The 24,791-nt window shown below is 41.2% G+C and overlaps 2 protein-coding genes across 4 annotated transcripts; one reads left to right on the forward strand and one right to left on the reverse strand.

Moving 5' to 3' along the window:
• Positions 1 to 9,874, reverse strand: LOC139633780 (epsin-1-like). Of its 3 annotated transcripts, XM_071499703.1 has the most exons (11): positions 9,752 to 9,874; positions 9,050 to 9,188; positions 8,836 to 8,943; positions 8,191 to 8,346; positions 7,101 to 7,229; positions 6,611 to 6,731; positions 6,306 to 6,481; positions 4,573 to 5,992; positions 3,524 to 3,670; positions 3,034 to 3,192; positions 1 to 2,476 (listed from the first exon to the last, which is right to left on the reverse strand). In XM_071499703.1, exons 3-11 carry the CDS (start codon positions 8,902 to 8,904, stop codon positions 1,920 to 1,922), a joined length of 2,934 nt encoding a protein of 977 aa, XP_071355804.1. In that variant the 5' UTR covers positions 8,905 to 8,943; positions 9,050 to 9,188; positions 9,752 to 9,874; the 3' UTR covers positions 1 to 1,919. The 3 variants fall into 3 exon arrangements, with proteins under 3 accessions (XP_071355804.1, XP_071355805.1, XP_071355806.1); XM_071499705.1 differs by lacking the exon at positions 1 to 2,476 and having other exon boundaries at positions 3,073 to 3,235; XM_071499704.1 differs by lacking the exons at positions 8,836 to 8,943; positions 9,050 to 9,188; positions 9,752 to 9,874 and adding an exon at positions 8,448 to 8,806.
• A 763-nt stretch (positions 9,875 to 10,637) lies between these two features.
• Positions 10,638 to 18,512, forward strand: necap1 (NECAP endocytosis associated 1). Its single transcript, XM_071499706.1, has 8 exons — positions 10,638 to 10,791; positions 12,443 to 12,543; positions 12,893 to 12,997; positions 13,112 to 13,193; positions 13,557 to 13,665; positions 14,222 to 14,369; positions 14,803 to 14,896; positions 15,727 to 18,512. Exons 1-8 carry the CDS (start codon positions 10,697 to 10,699, stop codon positions 15,779 to 15,781), a joined length of 789 nt encoding a protein of 262 aa, XP_071355807.1. The 5' UTR covers positions 10,638 to 10,696; the 3' UTR covers positions 15,782 to 18,512.
• The last annotated feature ends 6,279 nt before the right edge of the window (positions 18,513 to 24,791 follow it).

The following is a 24,791-nucleotide window of genomic DNA, read 5'->3' on the forward strand; positions in this document are numbered from 1 at the left end:
TCACTTATTGTATCATTTTATTTCTCAAATGTACTGTATACTGTCACAGTTTACAACACAACTTTAAATTTAAATACAATGCAAAATAAATTCATTTCATACAAAATTAAATTTGAGAAATAATAATAGTGTTATGGACTAGTTTTTTTCCCAAACTCTCCTTGACACCAAACTATCTAAAGTCTTTCAGTCCATTTTCTCAGCAAAGTTCACATTGATAGGAATCAAGAATACATGAAGGACATGTACAGGCCCATGAAACACAAAGAAAGCTAATAAATCAAAACTATGTGACCTCTTAAAAGTCACTGTTTGTGTCTGCTTTCAGGGTGGCTTTGATTTACTGAACCATGATCTCATAAACTACCACTGATCCTGTTAAACGTCTCAGAATCTTCAGGAAGCAGCAGTCTGCAGAGCAACATAAAGTGATGCAAAAAGGGGGAACAAGAGCCTTCTGTACATATTTACCTTCTTTTCCAGTTCAGGTGTGTGGTAAAATATTTAATGAATCACACGCACACCCAATAGATGACACATACACAAACATACGCTTAGAGGAGGATCTGCTCAGACAGCATGCAGGCTGATATGTTCAAATTCGGTTTTTATTTAGCCAACACTGCAGCTAAACATCATACAACAACACATTTCTGCTTCTTGTCTAATGGCAGGAGATACACAGAGGACGTATTCAATTACACGATGAATCAGGAACGACTACAGGGAAGATAAAGCCATCATTGGTTACTGAGTTGATTGATAATGCAGTGTTTGAACAGCCAATCAGAATAAAGCCAATCATGCTTGGTATCGCACGTGATCAATAGCATCCGATCAACCTGTCTCATAGTGACACTGTAATCAAACTGAACTTGTCTTTGTTGGAGGCCATTGATGTATCAATAAATAATCAAGCAATAAATCAATCAATCAATAAATAGATCAATAAATAGTTACTCATGATTGTAACACTCTGATATACAGTATATTTCAAGGTTTATCTGTGATTACTTTGAATATTTACATCAGCACAATATACTGCACACACACTGCGTGCATACAGGTGTCATACAGACACACACACACACACACACACACACACACACACACACACACACACACACACACACACACACACACACACACACTCTGCCCTGTACAAACACATGCACCCTGAATGAAAACCTACAGTGACGCATTTTCCAGATCAGTGCTGTTAATGTTTTACAGGTCCGGTCACAGAAAACAACATTCAGACACATAGAAACTCTTCAGTAATTCCACAGTCACACTCAGGTGCTTTTTGTTTCTCTGACTTGTGCATGAAAAACAAATTAACTGGCTGATCCCATAGATTTGTTTCAAATAAGAAGTGCACAGTTTCACACACATATTATTCTGTTTATATATTATGCTGTATACACTGAATCAATGGCTGTTGGATCGGTCTATATTTCTAGTACTGCAGAGGAGGCAAGTGAGAGCTGAGGAGCTGAGGGGTTGTGCATGTTGTTGCCCTTGTTGAAGTATAAAAGTGTATCATTGTCTATTTTTCGTAGCTTCCAGCTAGCCTCTGATTTCAGTCCACTGCTCTTAGTATTTAGGTGGCTTTATTGTGAAAAGTAAAGTAACAGTGTTATTGAATGTTATACTGGTTGAATCAAACTGAATTACTGTATTTTCTGAAACTCTTGGTGCATTCAAGGACACACAGCACCTGCTGAACGTCACCTTTTCAATGCAAAAACCAGGGGCTACCTGACAGACACACATTAACACGATCTGTTACCTAATGGCTTATAAACGGTGATGATGATGATGAAGTGTATACTTTTAGAGAGCTAAAACATGTGAAACTACCACTTTTCAACTGTTGGTCCAAAAACATCTTTTGATTTGGACATATGAAAGAGTTGTCAGAACAGGAATGGGTTGTTGTTTTTGCTCACTGTCTCATCTAACCCACTGCTCGACAGCCACTGTGGCTGCGTCGGGACTCCACCCTCGGCCCGTGGAGTGGACCCACCCACTTGACCCACTCTCCCTGCAAAGAAACTAGACTGACCCATTCCTGTTCCCAACAAAAGGGAGTCTGCCAAAGGATTCCCGACAGGGTACCCAGCCTGCACCACTCCCACTCCTCCACAGGGGGGGTTCATGTGAAGCCCCATTTGTGGACTCCCTCCGACAGAAAGGGGTTGTACTATTCCAGTTTCTGGAGCAACCTGAGCTGCCTGAGGAAGACTGAAGCCAGAATAAGACACTCCTAAAGTATGGGACGGTAGCTGAAAAAGGGCAGTTTCACTGGAGGAATTAGCAGCTCCAAAAGTGGGAGTAGGTGCGCCATGGGGGGGGGCAAGGATGGAACCAAAAGGACTGCCAGGTATGGGTGATGTTTCAGGAAGGGACACTCCTGCAACAGCCCCTGATCTGACCACAGGGCCAGATGACATGCCCCTGGCTCTGAAAGCGCCTGGGAAATTAGGAAAAGTAATGGGAGGATGGAGGGATGAAGGAAAGGAGGAAGGGAGGGAAGGAGGGATATACAGTTTGAAGTATTCAAGCAAAGAGAAAATGCACCAAAGCAGAGCAGAGAGAGGGGTGAGAAGAATTATATATCTGCTGGTTAAAATGCACTATACAGAGTAATGTCAGTAGGTCACTAATGCTTACACACACACACACACACACACACACACACACACATACATAACATCTATACACTACAGCAAGATCACATGGGAAGGGTGGATAGGCAAAACACATAATCACAATAATCTTTTCCATACAAACCTGTTGGTAAATATTTATTTATCAGTCATGCTGCCCCCCCTCTCTCTGTGTCTCTTTGAACTGTACACTTCAGCTGAACAGTAGTGGAATGCATTTTTAACATCACTTTGTGATTTGTAAGTCTTGAAGGCTGAGCTTACATCCATTTGAATCAAGTGCACCACAAATAATTACACATGAAGCCTTTGTCAAAAATGCTAATTTTCAGCCAGAGTGAAGCGTTTTTTCTGTCCTTACCGATGGCTTGTGTTTGGGAAGCAAGTGTGTTGATGAGGGGGCGATGTTTGGGTTTGGGGTTAGAAGAAAACAGATCGTCCAAGTCAACCAGCGACGCCCCCGCTGAACCCAAGAATGAAGCAGTCTTTCTATACATCTCTTCTTGCGCTGTTTGCTTTCCTGCAATAAAATAAAGGTCCAATTCTACTCTAAAAGGTGTTTTCTTTAGGGGACAGGTCAGGGAGGAAGAGAGAGCAAAGTGGAAGAGAAGGTTAGTTGATTAAGATTGTTAGCCAACTGACTGGTGGAAAGATGGAGGTGAAATGGAGAAAATGAAGTTTAGTTTTTAGAGTCAATATTCTCAGCCGAGCACTAAGCAGCTGGCACTCAGCAGACTTTAGTTGATTAAATCAGAGAGGAGAATTTCAAAGCAGAGAATTAGGGTTCATTGTTATGAGTAATGGATGGCTCGCAGAAATTCAGGTTAGACAGAGTGTAAATTGTGTTTTACCTGTGGCATTGCTAGTTGCATTGCTCGGCGCACCCCAGGCATCATTAGTTTTAGATGCTCCGTCTCCAAAGGGGTCACTAGATGGGGAGGAGTCTGAGGGTGGAGCAGCTGAACCCCATGCATCATCAGTACTGGCTGGAGCTGAAGCTAAGTGGGTAAATAAAACAGGTCAAACAGGACACAACAGTAATAAACTGTAAGACAAATTTTTCAGTCTAATGACTTTGTTATTTCTGTGATAAATTCATGTCCTAGCTTTTTCCACAGCTTTCTGCCATATCATGCAACCCTCTTCAGTGAATAGAACTAGGTGTCATCATGTGACCCGCGTACAGAATTTTAGTGACTGGTTAACAAGTGGTCATCTGTGAAGGGAAGATTGTAACCCCATCTCTGTTCAAAGCTGGTCACTGGCGTGGTGTGAAGATGTGAATGTGCCCCTTTATCTTCCTCCAACTGTCCACCGACTCCTGGACAATGTGGTTGAGCCCTTCCCACTGACAGGCTCTTTCAATCACTTATTTGGGGGTTCAGTGTCTTGCCTAAGGACACAGGGGGTGCTGGAGACCAGCCTTGCAATAAGTGGACAACACATTCTCCCAGCTGAGCCACAGATGCCAGTTGTTGATGCTAAATGGTTTATGGTAGTTGTTGACTCCTTGTTTGTTACAGACTTTCGCGAGATGTTCCACAGGAATGATTTCAGCACAGCAGAGATTACATTTCCCTCTTCCAGATATATGACCACTTGTTATCACAGAAGCCCTATGGTTACACCTCAGCAAGTCTCATTCACTGAAAGATGGTTGTAGGAAAAAACTAAGAAGAGAATCTTGAGTTTGGAATATTTATATATATATTTACGATGTCACTGGGCGGTATGGTGAGCTAAAAGCAGCGTGTGTTTCTTGAGGTGTAACTCGTGCTGCGGTGGCTTTAGTCAGATATTGAAGATATTTATATATATATATATATATATATATATATTTATAAATGTGTCCTATAGTTTCATGAGTAAATTTGAAACCATTTATTTGTTTGTGTCTTACCTGGGGCTCCCCATGGGTCATTGTCTGGTTTGGAAGCATCCCCGAATGGATCAGAAGTTTCAGCAGGTGAGGAGGCACCTGCCCCACCTCCCCAGGGATCTCCCCCCTTTGTTTCCTTTGGTGGTGATGATGTCCCCCAGGGATCTGACCCAGTGGCGGGTGGAGAGCTGGCAGGGGCTCCCCACGCATCTGCACTGCCTTGGGGCGATTTCACTAGAGGGGCACTGAAAGGATCTGAGGTGTCATCTTTTGGTGCACTGGATGGCACTGCAAATGGGTCCTCTTTAGGGGGTGTTGTGGGTGCAGAGAAGGGGTCATTTTCAGTAGGTTTGGATGATGCAGAGAAAGGATCCTCTTTAGGTGGTGTTGTTGGAGCAACAAAGGGGTCGTCTTCTAGAGGTTTGGATGGTGCAGAGAAAGGATCCTCTTTGGGTGGTGTTATTGGTGCAGCAAAAGGGTCATCTGGAGCAGGTTTGGTCGGTGCAGAGAAAGGATCTTCTTTTGACAGTGTTGTGGGAGCATTAAAGGGGTCATCTGATGTTGGTGTTGCAAAAGGGTCTTCTTTAGGGGGTGTTGATGCTGGTGCCGTGAAGGGGTCATCTTTTGGGGAACTGAATGGGTCGTCTTTTTGGGTATTAAAAGGATCATTTTTAGGGGTGTTAAATGGGTCATCTTTTGGAGCATTAAAAGGATCATCTTTTGGGGTGGTAAATGGATCTTCTTTTGGGGCATTAAAAGGATCATCTTTTGGGGTGTTAAATGGATCTTCTTTTGGGGCATTAAAAGGATCATCTTTTGGGGTGGTAAATGGATCTTCTTTTGGGGCATTAAAAGGATCATCTTTTGGGGTGTTAAATGGATCTTCTTTTGGGGCATTAAAAGGATCATCTTTTGGGGTGTTGAAAGGATCATCCTTTGGAGCACTGAATGGATCATCTTTAGGTGTATTAAAGGGATCATTGTTGGATGAACTAAAGGGATCTGCTTTATCTTTTGGAGCTGCAAATGGATCTTCTTTGTCTTTCGGTGCATTGAAAGGGTCTGAACTGTCTTTTGGGGTGTTGAAAGCGTCATCTTTTGAGGCACTAAATGGATCAGGTCCATCTTTTGGTGCTGCAAAGGGATCTTCTCCATTCTTTGGCGCTGCAAATGGATCTTCGTCAGTTTTTGGTGCAGCAAATGGATCTTTGTCAGCTGTAGTTGGAGCCACCCAAGGATCACTGCTAGCTGCAGTGTCACTTGTGTCAGGTCTTGTGGGTGTGCCCCATGGATCTGTAGCCTCTTTAGGTTCTTTGGGGGCTCCCCATGGGTCTGGTTTCACTTCCTCCTCTTCTGCCTTTTCTCCTCCCCAAACATTACCTTCAAGGTCAGTGTCTTTTCCTGCATCCTCCCATTTCAGCTCGTCTTCACTCATCTTAGCCTAGGACATTAGAATTACACATAAGTAAAGTAAACATAAACACTTACTGATTTAATTGGTTTATTTGAGTCAAGTAATCAACTGCACCATCAACTGGTGCTTGGCTTACAGTTTTTGTTAATCGTAACTATACCTGGTGCATCTCACTCAAGGCATCTCTGGAAAAGGTCTAACCCCTGCCCAAGAATTTGGTTCCAGAGTCTTTGCTGTGTCTGGCAGTGGGCCTAAAAATATCTACACTTTTTTGCATCCTGTTTTATTTGAACTAGCTCATGTCTAGGTTGGAAAGGCCAAGATGATACTATACACTCACCCTTCTCTCTGCTTCTTTCTTCTCAGCTTCCTGTTTGAGACGTTCCTCTTTGCGGGCAGCGAAGGAAGCAGTCAAGTCAGCCACTGAGGGTATGTTGTCTAAGGATGGAAGCCCTGAGGCCCCGGGAACATAGCATGGCTTGTAGTTAGGATCCTTGATGGTATCCGTGGATGAAGCTGGTTAGAAGGGATGAAAAAGAGGTTGAATGAGATTTGTGTGAGGGACACAGACAAGTAAAATGAGTTGTATTACACTGTTGAAGCAGTGGGTATTTAGCAGTGATACTTTAGGACATAACTGCTCACCAGCAGAACTTTTTGACGTCTTCTCTCTGGTTTTGAAGGCAAAGTCTCTTTCCTCCTTTAGCTTTTCGTCGTCCTCCATTAGAACAAGGACAACCTTAGCCTTCTCTCTCACATTCACACCCTGGGACAGATATGCTTGCATTAGACTTTGATTTGGCTCCGACCATTTGATCCCAATCCTATCTAAGTCTGATAGAATTAAACCTAAAAACAAAATTCAAAAATTGTGTAGGTCATGTAAATCTAAATTTACCTGAATTCTTGCAAATAAGAAAAAACAAGAATTATATTCACGCTGCAGATAAATTTGAGTATAGTCAAGCCTGTAAGTGAAATCTTTAATTGTGAACCTAGCTTAGAGGTTAGAAACGTTTATGATGACATGGATATTATAGTGCCAATAATAGATAACTTTAATGCATACTCTGCAACCATTTAATGGATACTAAAAGGTTGCATGCTTTGTACATCATCTGGAAGCATGTATAACCTGATCTTTGCCGTCCTTCTCTACAAAGCGGTACTCTGTGAGGGCTTTGACGATGTAGATGTTGTCTTTCATTTTCAGAAGCACACGATCATCACCGGTCTTTAACAGGTACTCCAGCAGTGTCAGGGACTAGTGTGGAAAAAGCATGACAGGAGACAAATTTATGTGAGACAAAATGTGTATGGTTGACAATAAAACAAACTGACAATCCATAAAGTTTAACTTTTTTTGTGTTTTTTTAAATTGTGGAATTCACATCACCATACAACAATGAAAAGAACACACATGGCTGGCAAAGTTATGGTGATCTGATCTGGTACAAACTTTGTGATGTCAGTGTATCCAGTCATATCATGTGATATGTATTATTTTGATATATTTTGCTGAGGCTTTGAGAGATGCCAATACATTTCAACTCTGCTCTGACATTTTAACTGCTGCTGGACTGGTCAACAATACACATTTGATTCTAAATCAAAAGATGATGGCTACTATATTAAATGTCTATGGAGTTATAGTGACATAGCAGATAGCTGACACTGAGCTTTTATTCCTTTTTGGACACTGGCCATTCAGAGTCCTTCACCGTCAGATGTGATCTTCCTGGGCTACAGCTGAGCAAACCTCCATTGAAATTTTAATGTCTCCACTTTATGTCCTCATGTTAATGTTCACTTATGCTTTCTATTGCATCTGTATTTCATTTATAAAGCCAATTTTATTCCAGCATTTGCCTATCATGGGTTACAACAGTGCTGCTAATGCTAAAAAAACATTTGTCTGGCAAACATCTGTAATGTTTGCACAAGAAACAAAAGTGTAGGGACATACTTTGACCGGTTGGTTAAACAAATAATATACTGAGACTACTGAAAGCCAGTATAAAAATATTGACTAGTGGCAGCCTCAGCACTAAATACTCCATGTATATAATGCAAGGTAATAGTATGAGATTGGCAACAGGTGTTTTTGAAAATGTCTGGTTTCTATAAATACAGTGACAGTGAAATGGCTGTTAAAACGTGGTCTGAACACAAAGTATTGAGCATTGATTTGCTTCAGTGTTATTCCTCCTCCTCCTGTTCCCCACCTTGTGGATGTGTCTCCAGTTCTTGTCGTCTTTCAAGCGTTTCCAGAGCATTGTCATGATCTCGTTGCAGGCCACCACATTGTAGGTCAGGTCGGAGATGTCAGCCATCTGTGAGCTGGATGGTCCCCATGGGTCATTAGATGTAGCCTCTCTAACCTGCAAAAGAATCAGAGAGGGAAGTGGCAATGTTTAACACAGCAGGAATACAGGGTATATAGAATACATATACAGGAAGTATATGGTGGTGGCATCCATACTGTTGGATATGGCAGCGTATGAGATGAGAAGAACGCTGACAGCTGGACATTGAGGGATTGGCAGCAGGGTAGCAAATTCTCCTCACAAGCATCTCAACAATGTTCCACACCACAGGGCTGCATTCACATTTTGCTCAAAATATGTTTCCAGACATGCCACGTATCTACTGTTCAATATCAAAGTGTGATGCACAATACATTTGTTAATTTCTTTCCCTCTCAAGTAAATGCAAAAATGCCTATATGTAATCTTGAACCAAACTTAGAGAACACAACAAAAATTAATATTTAATTTACTGGTTAGGTTACTCCGGTTAATCTGGTTATCACTAAACAGAAAGATTACAGTTCACAAAGCCACCCACCACTTGAATCTAGTTTCCCTTACCTTGACCTCAGCCTCAGAGTAGTTCTGGACCAGGTTCTTCAACTGTCGGCGGAGCATAGAGGACGTCATGGTGTCTAGGTGGGAGGTGGGTAATCAAACCACCGCAATCTGATTCAGAGAAAACTTGTGAACAATGCTGTATACTCAAAGAGTCGGCAGACAGAACATCCACACATAAAAATCAAATAACACATGCACATATAAACTCTCATACCTTTCTATAAAGACTGGACTCGCTGTGAAACTGTAATTTTCCAGTTGCTTGTGTGCAGCTGCTGGCTCAGTGAGCATTCATCCTGCTGGTGTCTCCCCCTGACTGCACTGGCTTGTCCCAGGATGTCAGAAACCAGATCCTAGCGCAGCAGGGAGGAACCAGTCAACATAAAAAAAGAGCTGAGGCAACAATGGCAAGCACACAATCAAGAATGCGTGACTGCAATGCAAGGCTTGTGTCCGTGTGTCAGTTTGTCATAATCACTGCGACAAGCACAGATCCTCAGACTGGGTTAGCTGTGTGGCTAGGCTAGGCTACAAGCTAGTTAGCTTCCAGCATCATGGGGCCGCTGTGAGAAAATATGAGCTAAAAGCTAATTTAGTGAGCACAAGGATGATAAGTGTGAGCCGCAGCTTCTGTAAGTCGACGTGCTTATGAGTAACGCATCTGTCCGGAGCCAGGCTTCGTGTTTTCAGGACCTCGGAGAGCGACTGAAGGCGGCCGGCAGCCGTCAACATGGCTAACGGCCGAGCGGCGCTGTCGGCCGGCGGGAGCCCGCTTCAATATCTGACTAAAGCCACCGCAGCACGAGTTACACCTCAAGAAACACACGCTGCTTTTAGCTCACCATACCGCCCAGTGACATCGTGTGTATTTTTCTGTATTAAAAAGCGTATTTATAGCAAGAAACAGTGCACTAACCCTCGAGTGGATCTTCAGGAACCTTCGAGGAGACGACACGACGAGACGGCTTCCGGTTCCGCAGTTGTCAGTGCTGGCGGACAAGAAGCCAAATCAGAGCCCACAACTCGCACAGATAGACAGAATACCGCAATAATTATATGTTTTCCCCCCAAGTCTTTTGGATTTTGTTATATATAAAATATTAACCTCATATGACAGGTGTAACTTTAACAGGAAGTATGTGTTGCCATGTATTCAGTCGGTTAGCTGTGGGATACAAACTTAATTTTTTGTCTGTATTTGTTTACATTTTGAAAAATTAACTACGCCGAATTAGCTATTATCATCAGCTGTTTGCTATGAATATTTATATGTAATAACAGCTTCCAACGAATTACTTTAAAACTGAACAAAACTTTAAAACACAATGATTCTCAGGCAAGTTCTGAAGCTGTTTTTCCCCCCCTACGATTTCTAAGGCTGATAATCCACGATAGAAATGAGAAATAATGATATCCTATGATATGAAGTCACACCTAATTTAAAAGTCGTTACCACGCTTTTGCTTTTATTTTTGACTTAATTGCGATGACCAGTGCTGCTCATTTACTTGCCTAATTACAGAAAAAAAAGAAAAAGACCAATCTGGCAACACTGCCTGCAAATCTACGAACCCTCACGATTTCATTTTATTATTTATTTCTTCTCGGATAAATGCCAGTTTCTTTCGACCAGTCCTTCATCTTTTATTCTGATCCTGGGAAATAAATTATTTTTTCCATGTCATAAAACATAGTGAATAAAAAATATCAGCCGAGGAAAGCAGCATTTAAAGCATTTATTTTTGAAGCAATGGGATAAAACGTGAGCTTAAACACACACACACACACACACACACACACACACAGAACTGAATAAATGAGTCACAACCACAACTCCCACATCAATAACAGTTGAGTCAAGATGGCGGCTGAGGGCGAGTACGAGTCCATCCTGTGCGTTAAACCCGATGTCAGCGTTTATCGCATCCCGCCCCGGGCTTCAAACCGCGCATACAGGTAAAGACGCGACCGCCGGCCGCTCCCGGCGCCGCCCGGTTTGCTGTAACGGTGCTGGGTGTCGCTCGGTGCGGGCATTTCTGTGGCACCGCTCGCTGTCAGTAGTTACATGCTTTCAAAGTACAAAGAGGCAGCGCCGGGGCTGCGCGGTGCCGCCGGAGGCACCGGGGGACGGGGCTGCGGTTCCAGCTTCGGCCGCAAAGAGACGCGCGGTTGTTCGGGAGTTTTCTGCGCCGCTTTGTTGCTCAGAGCCGCCGAGCTGTCAGAGATGTGACGGCGGGGCTTGTCATCCTGCGGGCGGTCTGCCAGGACGGTCCCACTGGGTGACAGCTCGGATCTCCTCCTTATTATACACTGATGCATCGAGAGGCTTGTCTGCTTTTTGATTGAGATCGATCATTTCAGAGTTAAAACTTATGCCCACCCTGTAGGTCACATCTGAGACAGTCTGTAAACACTGTCTGGATAAAGCGGGGAGAGAAATCACACCACGGACTGAATAAATTATCACCCCAAAGTTTACATTTTAGCCCATTTTAGATATAATTTATTACTAAATCTGGATTTTAGAGAGGTTAGTGTGTGTGTGTGTGTGTGTTGAGCCACTTTTTAAATTAATGTCGAAACTCTAATATTAGAGCTGCAATGATTGATTAATCAATTAGCTGATTGCCAGAATACTTAAGTGGGAACTGCTACTCATAAGAAACGAGAGTAAAATTAATGGTGGGGATGGTTGTGGAATTATAACAGACATTTTTCATAATTTCAGGACATTTTATAGACAAGATGAAAATAATATTTAGATTAACTGATGGTGAAAATCTGTATTAATTGTAGCCCAATAGTATAATATATAGAAATAAATAAATAGTATGTATCATAACACTAGTGTGAGTCAGTGGTTCCCAACCTGCAGGTCAGGACCTGTGGGGTCCTGAAGTAATTTAAATGACTGATTAATCATTTTAGTAAATTTTCAAGCTCAAATCCCAAACATCTCCATCTTCCAGCTTCACAGCTGTGAGGATTTGCCTCATGTAAGATCTTATATGATAATAAAATAAATATCTTTATGTTTTTGACTGGGGTCGGACAAAATATGACTTTTGATGACATAACATTGGGCTTAATGAAATTATAATAGGCTTTTTCACTTTTTTTTCTGAGATTCCAAGACCAAATGATTGATCTGTTGAATCAGAATCAGAAAATAATCACCACAATACGGATAATGAAAATTAAATCTACTTAACAAGTAGATCTTACTTTATTTTAAAGGGTTACAAGCCAAAAGGATTGGGAGTATTTCATACAAAAGTATAACTGAGGTTTGTAAATATCATAATTTCTATTCTAATTCTATATTTATATCTCAATTTCTTGTAATTGTACACGTTAGTAAATCAAATTTTAAAGTAATTTCAACCAAAACAGTTTAAAAAAAAAAGAAAACAATCTTTGGTTCTCAGTTGTGAGGATGTTTTACTCGTCTTTGTCTAAAGACATCAACTCTGGGAACTTGTAACAGGCATTTTCACAACTTTCTGAGATTTTAGAGACCAAACAATTAACAGAGAAAATAATCAGCTCTTAATCAATAAAGAAAGTAGCTGATACTTGCAGTGCTAAAATTAAACCATTTCTGCAGGGCTGCTGACTGGAAGCTGGACACTCCAGACTGGTCCGGTCGGATGAGGATCACAGCCAAGGGCAAAGTGGCGTACATCAAACTGGAGGACAAAGTCTCAGGTATGATGGTTTATTATACTTCAACTTATGTTTTATAATAAACCAGACTCAGACTCTCTGTAATGTGAAAGTCTTGCCACTGACAGTTCTGCCAGTCGCTGCTGCTCGTTCTTTTGGTTTTCCAGACTATAAAAACTAAACTGCCACACATCAGAGGACACCTGATCCCAGCACTGAGCTGAGTGTGCATTCAGTCTGTCAGAGGTGACTCCTGAATAGGCCCCAGCCCTCAGCTCCAACCCAGATAAGCTGAAAACGGGAGGATTAGATGACGCAGCGCTTTGTTCTCTGTTCTGACACATGGTTCCCTATTGTCACTTATTGCTTTACCTTCCCTCCGCTCCTGCAGGTGAGCTGTTTGCCCAGGCACCAGTAAAGGAGTATCCCGGTGTTGCCGTGGAAACAGTGAGCGACTCCAGCCGATACTTTGTCCTGCGGATACAGGATGACAACGGTGAGGATGAGAAAGTTACAAAAACGACTATGGATTATTTTCTGTCTGTTTTGCTGTTAAATGCCCTTTAAGCAGGTGGGTTTGAGGTGTTTAATGCTCGTGTCTTGTCCGCAGGGCGCAGTGCTTTCATCGGAGTTGGCTTTGGCGACCGAGGGGACGCCTTTGACTTTAATGTGGCTTTACAGGACCATTTCAAGTAAGCAGTGGGAGTGTGGTTTCATGATCAACCTGTGATGTAGAGGCAGGGCACTGTACTTTTAGTCATTTCTTTGAAACCTTGCTTGCTCCACCCAGATGATTAATGGATGTCCAGACTCTCACAGTGATGTGTAGTACATTCATAGCTGTGGTATTTCCTTTTGAGATCCATCCTCCATAAACATTTGCTCAACCATGACCGTCTGCAGCATAACCCTGCGGTCTGTCTCAAAGCAAGGTTGTTGTTGAGAGCTGCTTGTAGGCTGCGTGCTGTAGTCGTCCTTAAAAACTGCTGAGATGCATTGTTTATTTCTGTACCAGCGCTAATGGTGTGTGTGTATGCGTCTTCCCCTCCCTGCAGATGGGTGAAACAGGAGAATGAAATCAGTAAAAGCGCCCAGCTCGGGGATTCAGGACCTAAACTGGACTTGGGCTTTAAAGAGGGACAGACCATCACACTCAACATAGGGGTGAGAATCAGTTTGTCAAGCATCACGACATCAGACGTTTCCTAATTTCTCAAAATGTATTTAAATAAACTGAGATGAGAAAATTAGCAAGTATTTTAATGTGGGGTTTGGATTAGTCTGCAAATGGTTGTAATAAATCATAAATGTGAATGACTTTAGTTGCTCTTTAAAAATAACTTTATGCCTGTAAATCTTTAAATGGAGCTCAAGTGCAACTGGGCATCCAAAGCAATGGTAATGGAATAAAAAAATTAAAAATATATAAATAATATAAGTGTATACATAAGTATATACAGTGAGGTCCAAAAGTCTGAGACCACTTGGAGCTGACTTTTGTAAGTAAAAAAAAAAAAAAAAATCTATATGTATATAACCATCTATCTAGTTCTACATAGAACTATACCGACTCATGTTGTATTTTAGTGTTAAAAGGGATAAAGATAAATGTTGTGAAGAAACGATAACAACAACAACAAAACTCAAATATATCAGATAAATGTCTGACATGATGTTCATGTAGTCTCATTTGCTTAATACAACTTCTCTCCATCTCCAGCAAGGTAAAAAGAGGGATAAGCCCCGCCCACAAAGCTCAGGTGGCTTTGGACTCCTCCCACCACCACCTGGAGGCAAAATAGCCCCTCCCCCTTCATCAGGCTCATCTAATCACAACATAGTCCCCCAGACGGGAGGCACGGCAACAGGTAGGTGGCGCTACAGGCACCTGTTGTACTTTAAAGCTGCACCAGGCTGTAAACATTGACGTGAATCACTTTTCTGTGTCTTCATACCAGTGATCGAGCCAACTAGAGAATTTACTGTGGAGAAACTGAGCAAATTAGATGGAAGTTGATGTCTTTCCAATCTGTCACATGGGAGGCTTGTATCTGTTTCAGCCCCACTTTGTTTTTCAAGCTAATGCGACTGTATTTCTCATAAGAATCTCGCCTTGTGCAGCTTTAACCTACAGAAGTGACCTATTTTCTTCGTCACTGTGTTAATTAGCGGCTGTTAAAATGACTCGTACATCTTTGAGCTTCAGGCTGCAGAAAATCAGCAGAATGTGTGTCAGTTTGTGAGCTACTTTTAACAAGCCCCATGATTCCTCCTGTGTGTGTCTCTCTTCCTCTCTGTCAGGCTGCCTGCTGGAGCTGGACAGCAGTAACTCCAACACAGTGGTTCAGCCAAACCCTAGTTCAGATCTCTGGGGAGACTTCTCTGCTCCTGCAAGGTAGACCGCTAATCTTCTGTAGAGTACACTCCGTGGCCAGAAGCATGTGGACAGCCACATATTGCACACTGGGAGGACTTAACAGAAGGTTTTGGAACCTGGCTGCAGGGATTTGCTCCAAGTTGGCCACTAGTGGCTTTGGTGGTGTCCAGGGCAGATGTTAGGTGATGAGTTATTCTCCACAAAACAAAGTTTTTTACAGAGGAATTTAAAACATAATTACATGATCAAAATGAATCAGTCAATAAATTAATTAATGCACTTGCAAAAAGTAGATGTTAAAAAGGGATTTGAAATGGTGATAGATCTGTCAGTGACAGAGGAGCAGGAGAAAGTGTGGAAATAGGTGTCCATATACTTTTGGCCATGTAATGTGAATGTACCTGCTACATGGCATTATTTTAAACCTCCATATGAACAGCAGCACTGATACTCATTCATTATAATAACACAACTCATAGGGCTTAGAAGGAACTAGATTTAAAATTGAACGTATTTTGAGTTTTTCTTTTGTGTGTTGTTGTAGTCTAGTGTGTTTTTTTTATTTTCTCTTTATAGTTAATTATGGTTAGAATAAAGATAGACTTTATAGGAGACATTTTTATTACCTCATCTAATAAATGACATTATACATGACTATTGTTTAGAAAATATAAACTATACTCTACATTACTGTCAATCATTTTCACAGCATATATAACTGACAGTTAACTATTTGTAATTTGTAGTAAGAAATGTGAACATACAAAACACTGGAATTGTCCTTTATTAACTGATATAATGTCATCAGTGTGGAGAAAAAAGACTGACGTCAGGTTGTGTGTTTTCAGCTCTGTTCCGCCTCCATCTCGACCACAGAACACCGCAAACTGGATCCAGTTCTGAGTCGCTGGCGGTTCCGTCGGTCGCGATTTCCATCTCACCTGCATCTGTGTCCGTAGCTTCCTGTGCATCACACTGAGCGTAACTCCCTCACCCTGATCCCAAAGCAGAGGCGTGAAACACCACACAGCTGTAGAGTCAACTCATGACAGAAAGAGTCATAGTTCTTTTCACATTTTCCTGACAGGAATTGAAGCATTAATGTGTTAAAGCCATTACATGATATGAGCCATTTCCAATGATATTCAAGGGCTACGTGTGACGTCCTGAGCAGCAGGTGTTCCTCTGTTATGTGTCTGCGTCGCCTCCCCAGCAGATGGCTCTCTGAACAGAGCTTTAGCTTTGATCTGGAATGTTTTTGTCACAGCAGCAGCTCCCCCTGCAGGCACTGCAGAGCACTACACCTCCAGAAAAGACACCAGTGCTGTCTGTGACCCACTGTGAATCAAGTGCAGAGGAATCAGTGTTGGCCATTTTGACAATTTCTTTAACAATTGGCACTTAGATTTTATTTTTGTAAATCAACTTTATGCTTCTATTGAAGTTGAGTTTTTGTTGAATAATTACAACTTGTTTCAGTATGAATCCTAATATAAGAACAGTTTGAGACACATTATGCTCTTTTACCTCATTTGCAGTTTTTCCTCTAAGAAAACAAAGATTTTCTTTAGACTGAACAGGGGAATAAATGAGTCATTCATTCCCATCCTCACACTGTGAATAGTGGAGTTGTGTAGCTGTGTCCTCAGGCTGGAGAAAATCTATCAATCTAAATCAAATGTCTCAAAATGTCTGTATTTAAAATAGCTGCTGTTGGTCTAAAGTGTGGTTTGATTACATAATGATAGTGTAAGTGGATTTAAAGATGCAACTTCCAAACCTTCAGATTAGGGTTTCTTTTATGAAAATGAATCCACATATTTATCAACACAGGAATCAGGAAATGCCAATTGTATAGTATTTTAGTGCGTGTCTAGAATCACTGAGCCGACTGAAAAGTGGGCTGACAGATGATAGAAAAAATGTTTTAAAGTGTGTTCACAGGAATATTACATTAACATTCCTCCCTGACATATCAAATCTATGAATTTCTGTTTACAGTGTAAAAAATCATGTTTGCGTTTACTACTGGGTGCTTATTATTAGCAAGTTTTCTTTGTTGCAACACTAAAATCAGTGGCCAAATCTAGACATACATTCTTTACTTTCATACTTGTATTTAATTATTAAAGAATTAAGAATGAAATATAACATATATTCTGCTGAATTTGACGACGGGTGTTTGTCTGCTGGCAGTAAATTAAAATGACTTAAATACTTAGTGGCCTTCTTCACCTCAATCAGCCAATTAACTTCTATCAGAACAGGAGTGTAGGACTCCTGATCAGAAAGTCCTATTTTTGCCTTGAAAACCAGTTATTTCAATCCTGTTTGTGACATCTGGAGGGAAGCGCCGACGTGGGGGTCGGTGGGTAAAATCTTAGCTTCACTTTCTGTATTAAATATTAATATCACCCAGATTTAATGTTGAATGTTAAGAAAGTTGTGTTGCTGCTCCGCCAACACCTCCCAGACATTCTTCCACATATGTCCAGTTTTATGTTACAGAGGAAAATGAGGAGGTTTACCATCTCATTGTAACGTGATGTTTACAGACAGATCAATTTTCTGCTACAGAAGTGGACCTGCAATGTACCTGCTTTTTTCATGTTTGTGAAATGATCATGAGGTTTTAAAAGAGGCTAAATGTTTCTGGAAAGCAAACTGTACTTTATGTTTTATGTGAAATAAGAACAAATGTTTATATACAATGCAGGAATTATAGATTATATATGAGACGAGTCCCAAACAGAAGTGACAGAAGATTTGGACAATCTGAGAAAAATATTTGGAACTTAAAGGAGCTCTTTGTAAGTTCTGCTATTGCTACGTAGCTAACGTTAGCATTAACGGCTGTTTACTTACCAGAAGAAACGTTGTGAGTTCAGCATCAAACTTTATTCCTTTTATTCACAAGAGGTTTCTCCAGAGTTAGATGTGAAGATCAACACCGCTTTCATATCTGTGCATTTAATATAAAGCTGGAGCTAGCAGATGCTTAGCATAACTTAGCATAAACACTGGAAACCATTAGCCTGGCTCTGTCTAAAGGTAACGAAATCCGCCAACCAGCACCTCTAAATCTCCCTAATTCACATATTGTGTTTTGTTTGTTTATATTATAAAGTTGATGTGTTCCTTTAATTTATGACATGGCTGACTAAATGTTATGGTTTATTTCAGACTGTAAAAATGCTCTTTTCCTGAACCCATGTGCACCGTTAGAGATTCACACACACTGGTCTCAGGACTGAAGGCGGGAAAAACTAAATCTGATGATTGTTACTTCCTCTGATGAATGTTTTAATGGCAGCAAAAGATATGTTAAACTAAGGCTTTGGCTGATTGTGACCTTTGATGGTTTTTACAGGACGTGAACGTTTCTCGACTGTGAATTCATTTTGTTTGCATAGAATTTAAAGGTTTGCTGTGATCAGATCACATTGACTGTATTTAATTGGCATTAAGAGATGTTGATATGTGTGTTGTGTTTACATTGCTCATGTTGCTGGCTAAAATATAAAAATGTCTCCCATTTCTCACTCATTCCACTTTGGCTGTAAAATCACTGGACTAACACTTTTGATTTATGACCAATTTAATGAGAAAGAGGCAATAAATCCTTTCAAAGGACGAGTGGTGACGTCTTCTTCATGTAAATACTGAGAGATCTTACACAGTATTATTGTTAAGGAGATCAATAATAAATTCACATTAAAATTCATTCAGTTCACACTGCTGTAGGAGAAATTGTATTTCATTCTGGTACAATCTGAATTATTTCACTTCTGCTAGACAATAAAATGGATAATAGATTATATTCCTGTTGTTAACTGAAGGTCAAGAGGAAGATGAGACACCAAAAATGTGACATAACAGGGTCACTGGGAGGCCATGGCCACCGGAGAAGAGTCATCGGAGGAGTAGGTGGTGATTTGACCTTTGACACAGAACAGTCAGTGGTGAGAAAAGACAGATTGTTTTTGTTTAAAAAGGATTATTTTGATTATATTCATGTAGACTGAATAACTGAACTGTGTTGAGGATTGTTTAGGGGCATCCCTCAGTGGAAATCAGTGATCTCACACTTTTCTCATCTGGGGATCAAACCTGTGACCTTTCAGTCTCAAGGCTGCTTCTCAAATGAGAGCATTTATTTTTACATTGTGTTACTATTGCTTTTAAGGATTAACAATTACACATGCAATAAACAATTTATTTACAATACTTGAAATGAACGATAAATAAATTGCAAATGAATTGTTTGCACAGTGTGCAGGATTTTTTTAATTGCTACCTTGGATCCATTCATCCTGCTTCTCACCAAATAGATGTGTGCAGTGTTCTTCTAACATAAATTAAAGATTGAAATACTTCTCCACCGTCCCTGGATGTTGTAACGTAGAGAGATCCCACCATTGCAGACTCTGCAGGGAGCCAGTTAGGGAGGAAAGAGAGGCAGTTGCAGCAGAAGTGAGAAATATTGCGTGAGGTCAGGACATGGTCACACTGAGCAGTAACTTTTAGCTCTGCTGACGGTCAGAAAAAGAGAGCGGCAGACAGCTGGACGGACAGACAGTGGCCTCCTCTGAGCCTCATCAGGAACATGATTCATCTTCCTCTGATTTTCCTCTTTTCACCTCTGAGGCTGTTTTAGCGTTTTGGTATTTGTCAACCTTAACTGAAGTCGTGACAGCGCCACAGACGTCTGATCATGGGTCTGAACTCTGTGTATGTGAGGATGCATGACTGTGAGATTTGTGTGAAGAGTGTAGACTTGTTCTGAATGTGCCATATGTGACCATAACTATGTGTAACCTCCACTCCTCTTTGGATCTGGGTCACGTCACCTCCTGCTCTGTAACCCACACTGAGCAGAACATCTCTCCAAAACACCATCACACGTGACGTTTTGATGGATTCATCTGGATCTGTGCCCCGGCCTTCATCGGTTTCATGAGAGATCAAATTTAAAGGTTCAGCTTCAACTCAGATACAAACTGTACAAAAGTCCAGTCACTATTTTTGTCTTCAAAAGGCTTTAGCTTTACTTAAGTGGTGTTTTTGACTAAATGTTAACTCCAGCTTGCTAACATGTTCACATTAATGATGCTAACATGCTGATGTTTTGCAGGTGTCACCTTTAGCATGTTGAACATGTTAGCGTGTCAGCATGCAAAGATGTACTGGTGGATTAGGATTTATCTTCTGGGCACCATGAATGCATGTATGCACCAAAGAGCAATGTCCTGACTGACCCATGGACGTCTTAGGTCCACAAACATTGTTAGAAATTATATCATTGTGCTTTGTTATTGTTTGATGTTTTGATGTATTTTGCTCAGTAAGTGATAAAAAAAACAACATATATCATGAAACTGGCGTCAACTGCTCGCTGATGTCTGCAAAATTAAGGATTGTGGTTTCATCGCAGAGTCAGTCAGTCTATCTGTCTGTCTGGCCAGACAGACAGATAGACTACGTGGCCAACACACTCCTGGAGGACTTAGGTCACAATATCTAATCTTAGCTTAGCATCACTTTCAAAGCTACATACATCAACACGTCATAAACTGAACAGACAAGTAAATTTTTTAATTGGCTCGAGTCTGTGATGAGAAGAACTCAGAGCCGCAGTCAGAAAACGACATGTCCCCATTACAGGAGATCTGTTTGCCTCCCTCAGATCCAGACGAGATGCCGGTGCATGTTCACGAGCTGTTGGAAAACTCCAACCCCAGCAGAACTCAGAGTTCAAGTCAGGTACCAAACAGGACTGATGTGACTTTTAGCAACAGCTGTAGAAAAGCTCTAGAAATGACAATATCGCTTGGTCGGTCGCATTCGGTCAAGATTAAAATTTTATCATATAAAATCAGTGAATAGTATCTAGATGGATGTTTTAAGACAAATTTAACTACTGGTCTCAACATGATCTCAGTTAGGTCACTGTGGATAAAAGAAGACACATCTTTAATTCACCGTCATGAAACTAAACAGCAGAAGCTTCAAGAATAATTCCTGTTTATTAAGACTCAGATTTTACTTTAAAGTTTTCGCTATCACTTCTACAGGTTATGCTCATTCAGAAGAACAGGGTGAAATGAGATGATGGAATTAAAAGAGCATCAGTAAAACATAAAACAAATGAAAACGATGTGGAAAATGTGAGACGTGGCATTTACATGGTCCTGTATTCATTTGCAGTCTTGTTGCTTTTCCACCTCAGCCAGGTGTAAAAATATTTTAACTTTAGATATTTCAGGGTTTTGATTTCAAACTTTTGGCGTTTCTGCTCAAGTTTATGTGCAAACTGAAAATGCACAAAAAAAAAACCAAAAACGGGTAAAGCATCCACAAGACAAGATTTTAAGTGCGCCCTCTGCTGAACCACAGGGAAACTACATCAACCACTTACGTTTGACTTATAGGTCATTACAGTTCTAACATTTAATTTTTTTCTTCACATTCAAATGAAAATTCTAATTTCAATTTCAATTACAAAGTGACAGCCCTGCTTTGTTCAGAAAAACGTAATGATTGTCACACTCATCGTTGAGGTCACTGACCTCTCAATACGATCCTCCAGGCAAGAAACAATCATTTTTTAAATTTGGTACATTTGATTATTGTAGTCATGAGGTTTCCGGCAATAACTGAAAACAGCTCAGATACTGTTGTAGCAACATAACGTGTCAAAGATATGACTTTATATTACAATCTGTGATGTCATTGTTTTTTATTTAATACTATGTTAAGGTTCTAGTAGTAACACTATGATATATTGACATGATGTGTCCTCTTGTCAACTTCTAGGTTTTCTTTTTCTCACTTTCTCACACACACTCAACCTGTCCAACCCTGGCACACTTAAGACACATAGTGTTAATGCAACATATCAGGTGAAATGTCAGGAGAGGAATTTGGATCAGAATAGTTTGCAGGGCACGGGTCACCCCCCCCTTCCCCCCACCGGACTCACTTTCTACATGTGATGCAATAATCAAACTGTCTCACTTTAACAAGCTCAGTAATTCATGAGTTTTGGCTCAGAGCGGTTTGGGAGATAACGTGGAGGTGTTCGTCCTCACAGATGATCTCTTCATTTTAACTCCAGACAGTTTATGGTTAAAACCAGGAGCTGATGTAACACATGACACTGGGTCCTTGGATGATTTAGGTGCTGTTGGGACAGGCAGGGAGTAGTGAAACAAATGAAGGGTTCAGAGGTCAAAGGTTAGACTCACTCATGGTGACTTTCTGCTCTGAAGTTTTCAGTGAAACCTGAACCAACGCCTTGAGGTGGAGGTGTGTGTGTGTGTGTGTGTGTCAGGAGGGCTGAGGGGCAGTGGATCAGTGTGTGTCATTACCTGTAGGTAATGGGCTTGTGCAGGTGTGTGTCTGACTACATAACAACATTACTGTCCTGTCACACCTGTGTCTCCTCTGTTTGACTAAACCAAGCTGTAAAAACCCAGGTTTGGTTTTATGCGTCCAGTGGTTCATACTTATAGATTAGAGGTTATTGATTGTGGGTTAAAACCTTGTATCTCCACCGTGTCAGCTTTTGAGGAACTAAAGCAGCCAGCCTTGTTTTTATCTTTACAACCATGAATGTCTGAGGTTATCCAACTTGATATGTGACTAAAAATGGATTTACAAGGTTTCGTTGAGTAAAACATGATATGTTTCTGTATGTATGGAGACATAATATATGCAGAGTCGTCACTGAGGCCTCAGAGCGGGAACTGGATCTGGTCCCAGGCTTCATCTTTCCTCAGCACTGGATTTACTATTTAAACTCCCTGAGATGCCTTTGATCACAGCTCTCCTTTTATAGTAGGTGTTTAGCACTGCCAAGATAAATCACAAGGTCAAAACTATTTCTCCTTCAGCTTTTCTTTTATCAGTCTTTCTGGGGTTTCCTTGAATTATTCTAAGACAAATAAGCATCAACTGCAGCAGTTCTAGAAGATGAAACCTTGGTGACTTTACCAAAGTTAAATGCATCTCCCATCTCCCACTTCTGTGGTGCACATCAGAGGATTTCAAAAGTCTAGAGAGACTCTGATCCAGGCAGTAATGTCAAGATTATTCCTGTAAACCCCTCACACTACAGGATCATTAGGGCAGATAATAGAGTGCTGTAGGAGTGAGTCCCAAAACCTGGAAATCAGTTAGCATTTTAGCACATCACACAGCACAAGCTCAAACACCACAGTCAGGATTTCTTTAAGCTTTTCCGTCAGTTGCTAACAAGTAGCTAAATGAGACTACAGAGGTTGTTGGGATGTTAAACTTCATCAGGCCAAACACAAAAGCTGACCCACTGACAGTCCACCTTATCAGCCTTGTTGTGTTTACACTGATGCTAACTTACTAACTTTGAAGTCATGTGACAGCGGTGTAGTTCGTTTATAGCCTAACATCATAAAGTGATGCTCATTAGAGAAGATCAGATGATGATCCTCACTTTTGTATGCCACAGTTTATTTCCTGCAGTGATCCACAAGCCAGAGGAAACATCCTGTTAACTTTTTGTCGAGGGAACCAGGGTGACACTAACTTCCGGGCTGGACAACAAATATACATAATCCCTGCAGCACTTGGGAGGTCGGTTCAGACCAATCAGAAGTGTTTGAAAACCCACCTTTGTGTCTCTTGTCAAAGGTGTGGCGAGCACCCAGTACAGCTGCAGTTCTCACCAACCATCCAGTGGGTCCCAGTGGGTGTTTTCCGCTGATGAGCCGATGACTCCGTGGTGCACCACAAACAGGTGAAAAAGTTACTTTTATGCTGTTTTGAATACATTGTTTGGTCTCCAAGACAGAGGACTTTAACAACGAGGACTCACTGGTTCCTTTGTGGGATGTTCAGCACATCTGGTTAACCGCCCCACATCTGACAGTCCTATAACAGTCCTGAGAAAAAATTAACAGGAAATAAAGACCTGTCGGGTTTTCCTGCCATGATTCTATATTTATAAGCTGATGTGGGGGTAAGTGTAGCTTTTACATCCTTACATAGGCCGAGTAGATTTATCTGCTGCAGTTATGTTTCTTTGTTTTTGTTTTCACCTCGGCTTGTTATTTACGCCTCCTCTGGTTTTTATTAGACTGGGCAGTGGTTCAGCATTCTGCGGCCTCCGCTGCTCCCGCACTCCCTCTGACATCAGCCCCCCCCTTTGCTCTGTAAATGCTGCGGACTTTCCCTTTTCCATAGAAGCAGCAAAGATCAAATGTTTTCTGGTAAACAAATCATACAGTAGTCGGCCCTGCCAACCTTCTCAGCCCGGGAAACAAAGACCAGAGGTGGGAGTGTTAATAAGCTAGCGTGCAGTTTCAGATATAAGTTACATAAACACAAGAGGACAGTGTGTTAAGGCAGAAATGCTGGCGTTAACGCATCAAAGTGTGCATATAGTAATTCTGTTTACCATCTAAGACCAGTGTTTGCAGTTAATTATCCATGTTTGGTGTCAGTGTGGTTCACTGTTGTGCTGAAATCCACCTCTCCAGTATGTCTCCAGCTGATTGTGTTTGCATGAGAAAATGTGTTCAGTGTGTGACTTGGCTGGACTCTGAGGCTGAGGGGGTCAGAGCCGTGGGCCGCGGCTCATACACGGTGCTGAAAGATCGTAGTGTCAGATTTACGACCATGGATCTATTTTTAAAAACATCTGGGGAAGCTCTCCAGATGGTCCTCACTGTGTATGTGTGTGTGTGTGTGTGTGTGTGTGTGTGTGTCAGTGTGTGTGCGTAGTCATCAGTGTGCTGGGACATGTTTTTTGAGGTCAGTGTACTTTAAATCAATTTAAAAATCTATCTATTTGCTGATCAATGGCAGATTGAGAGTTCAGTTGATGTGCTGATGTAATAACATTGGACAGTTCATCGTACTGTTATTAAAAAAA

The sequence above is a fragment of the Trachinotus anak genome, unplaced genomic scaffold, assembly GCF_046630095.1.
Source record: "Trachinotus anak isolate AG129_WGS33_773 ecotype Australia unplaced genomic scaffold, CSIRO_AGI_Tana_v1 ptg000016l, whole genome shotgun sequence".
Lineage (NCBI taxonomy): Eukaryota > Metazoa > Chordata > Actinopteri > Carangiformes > Carangidae > Trachinotus > Trachinotus anak.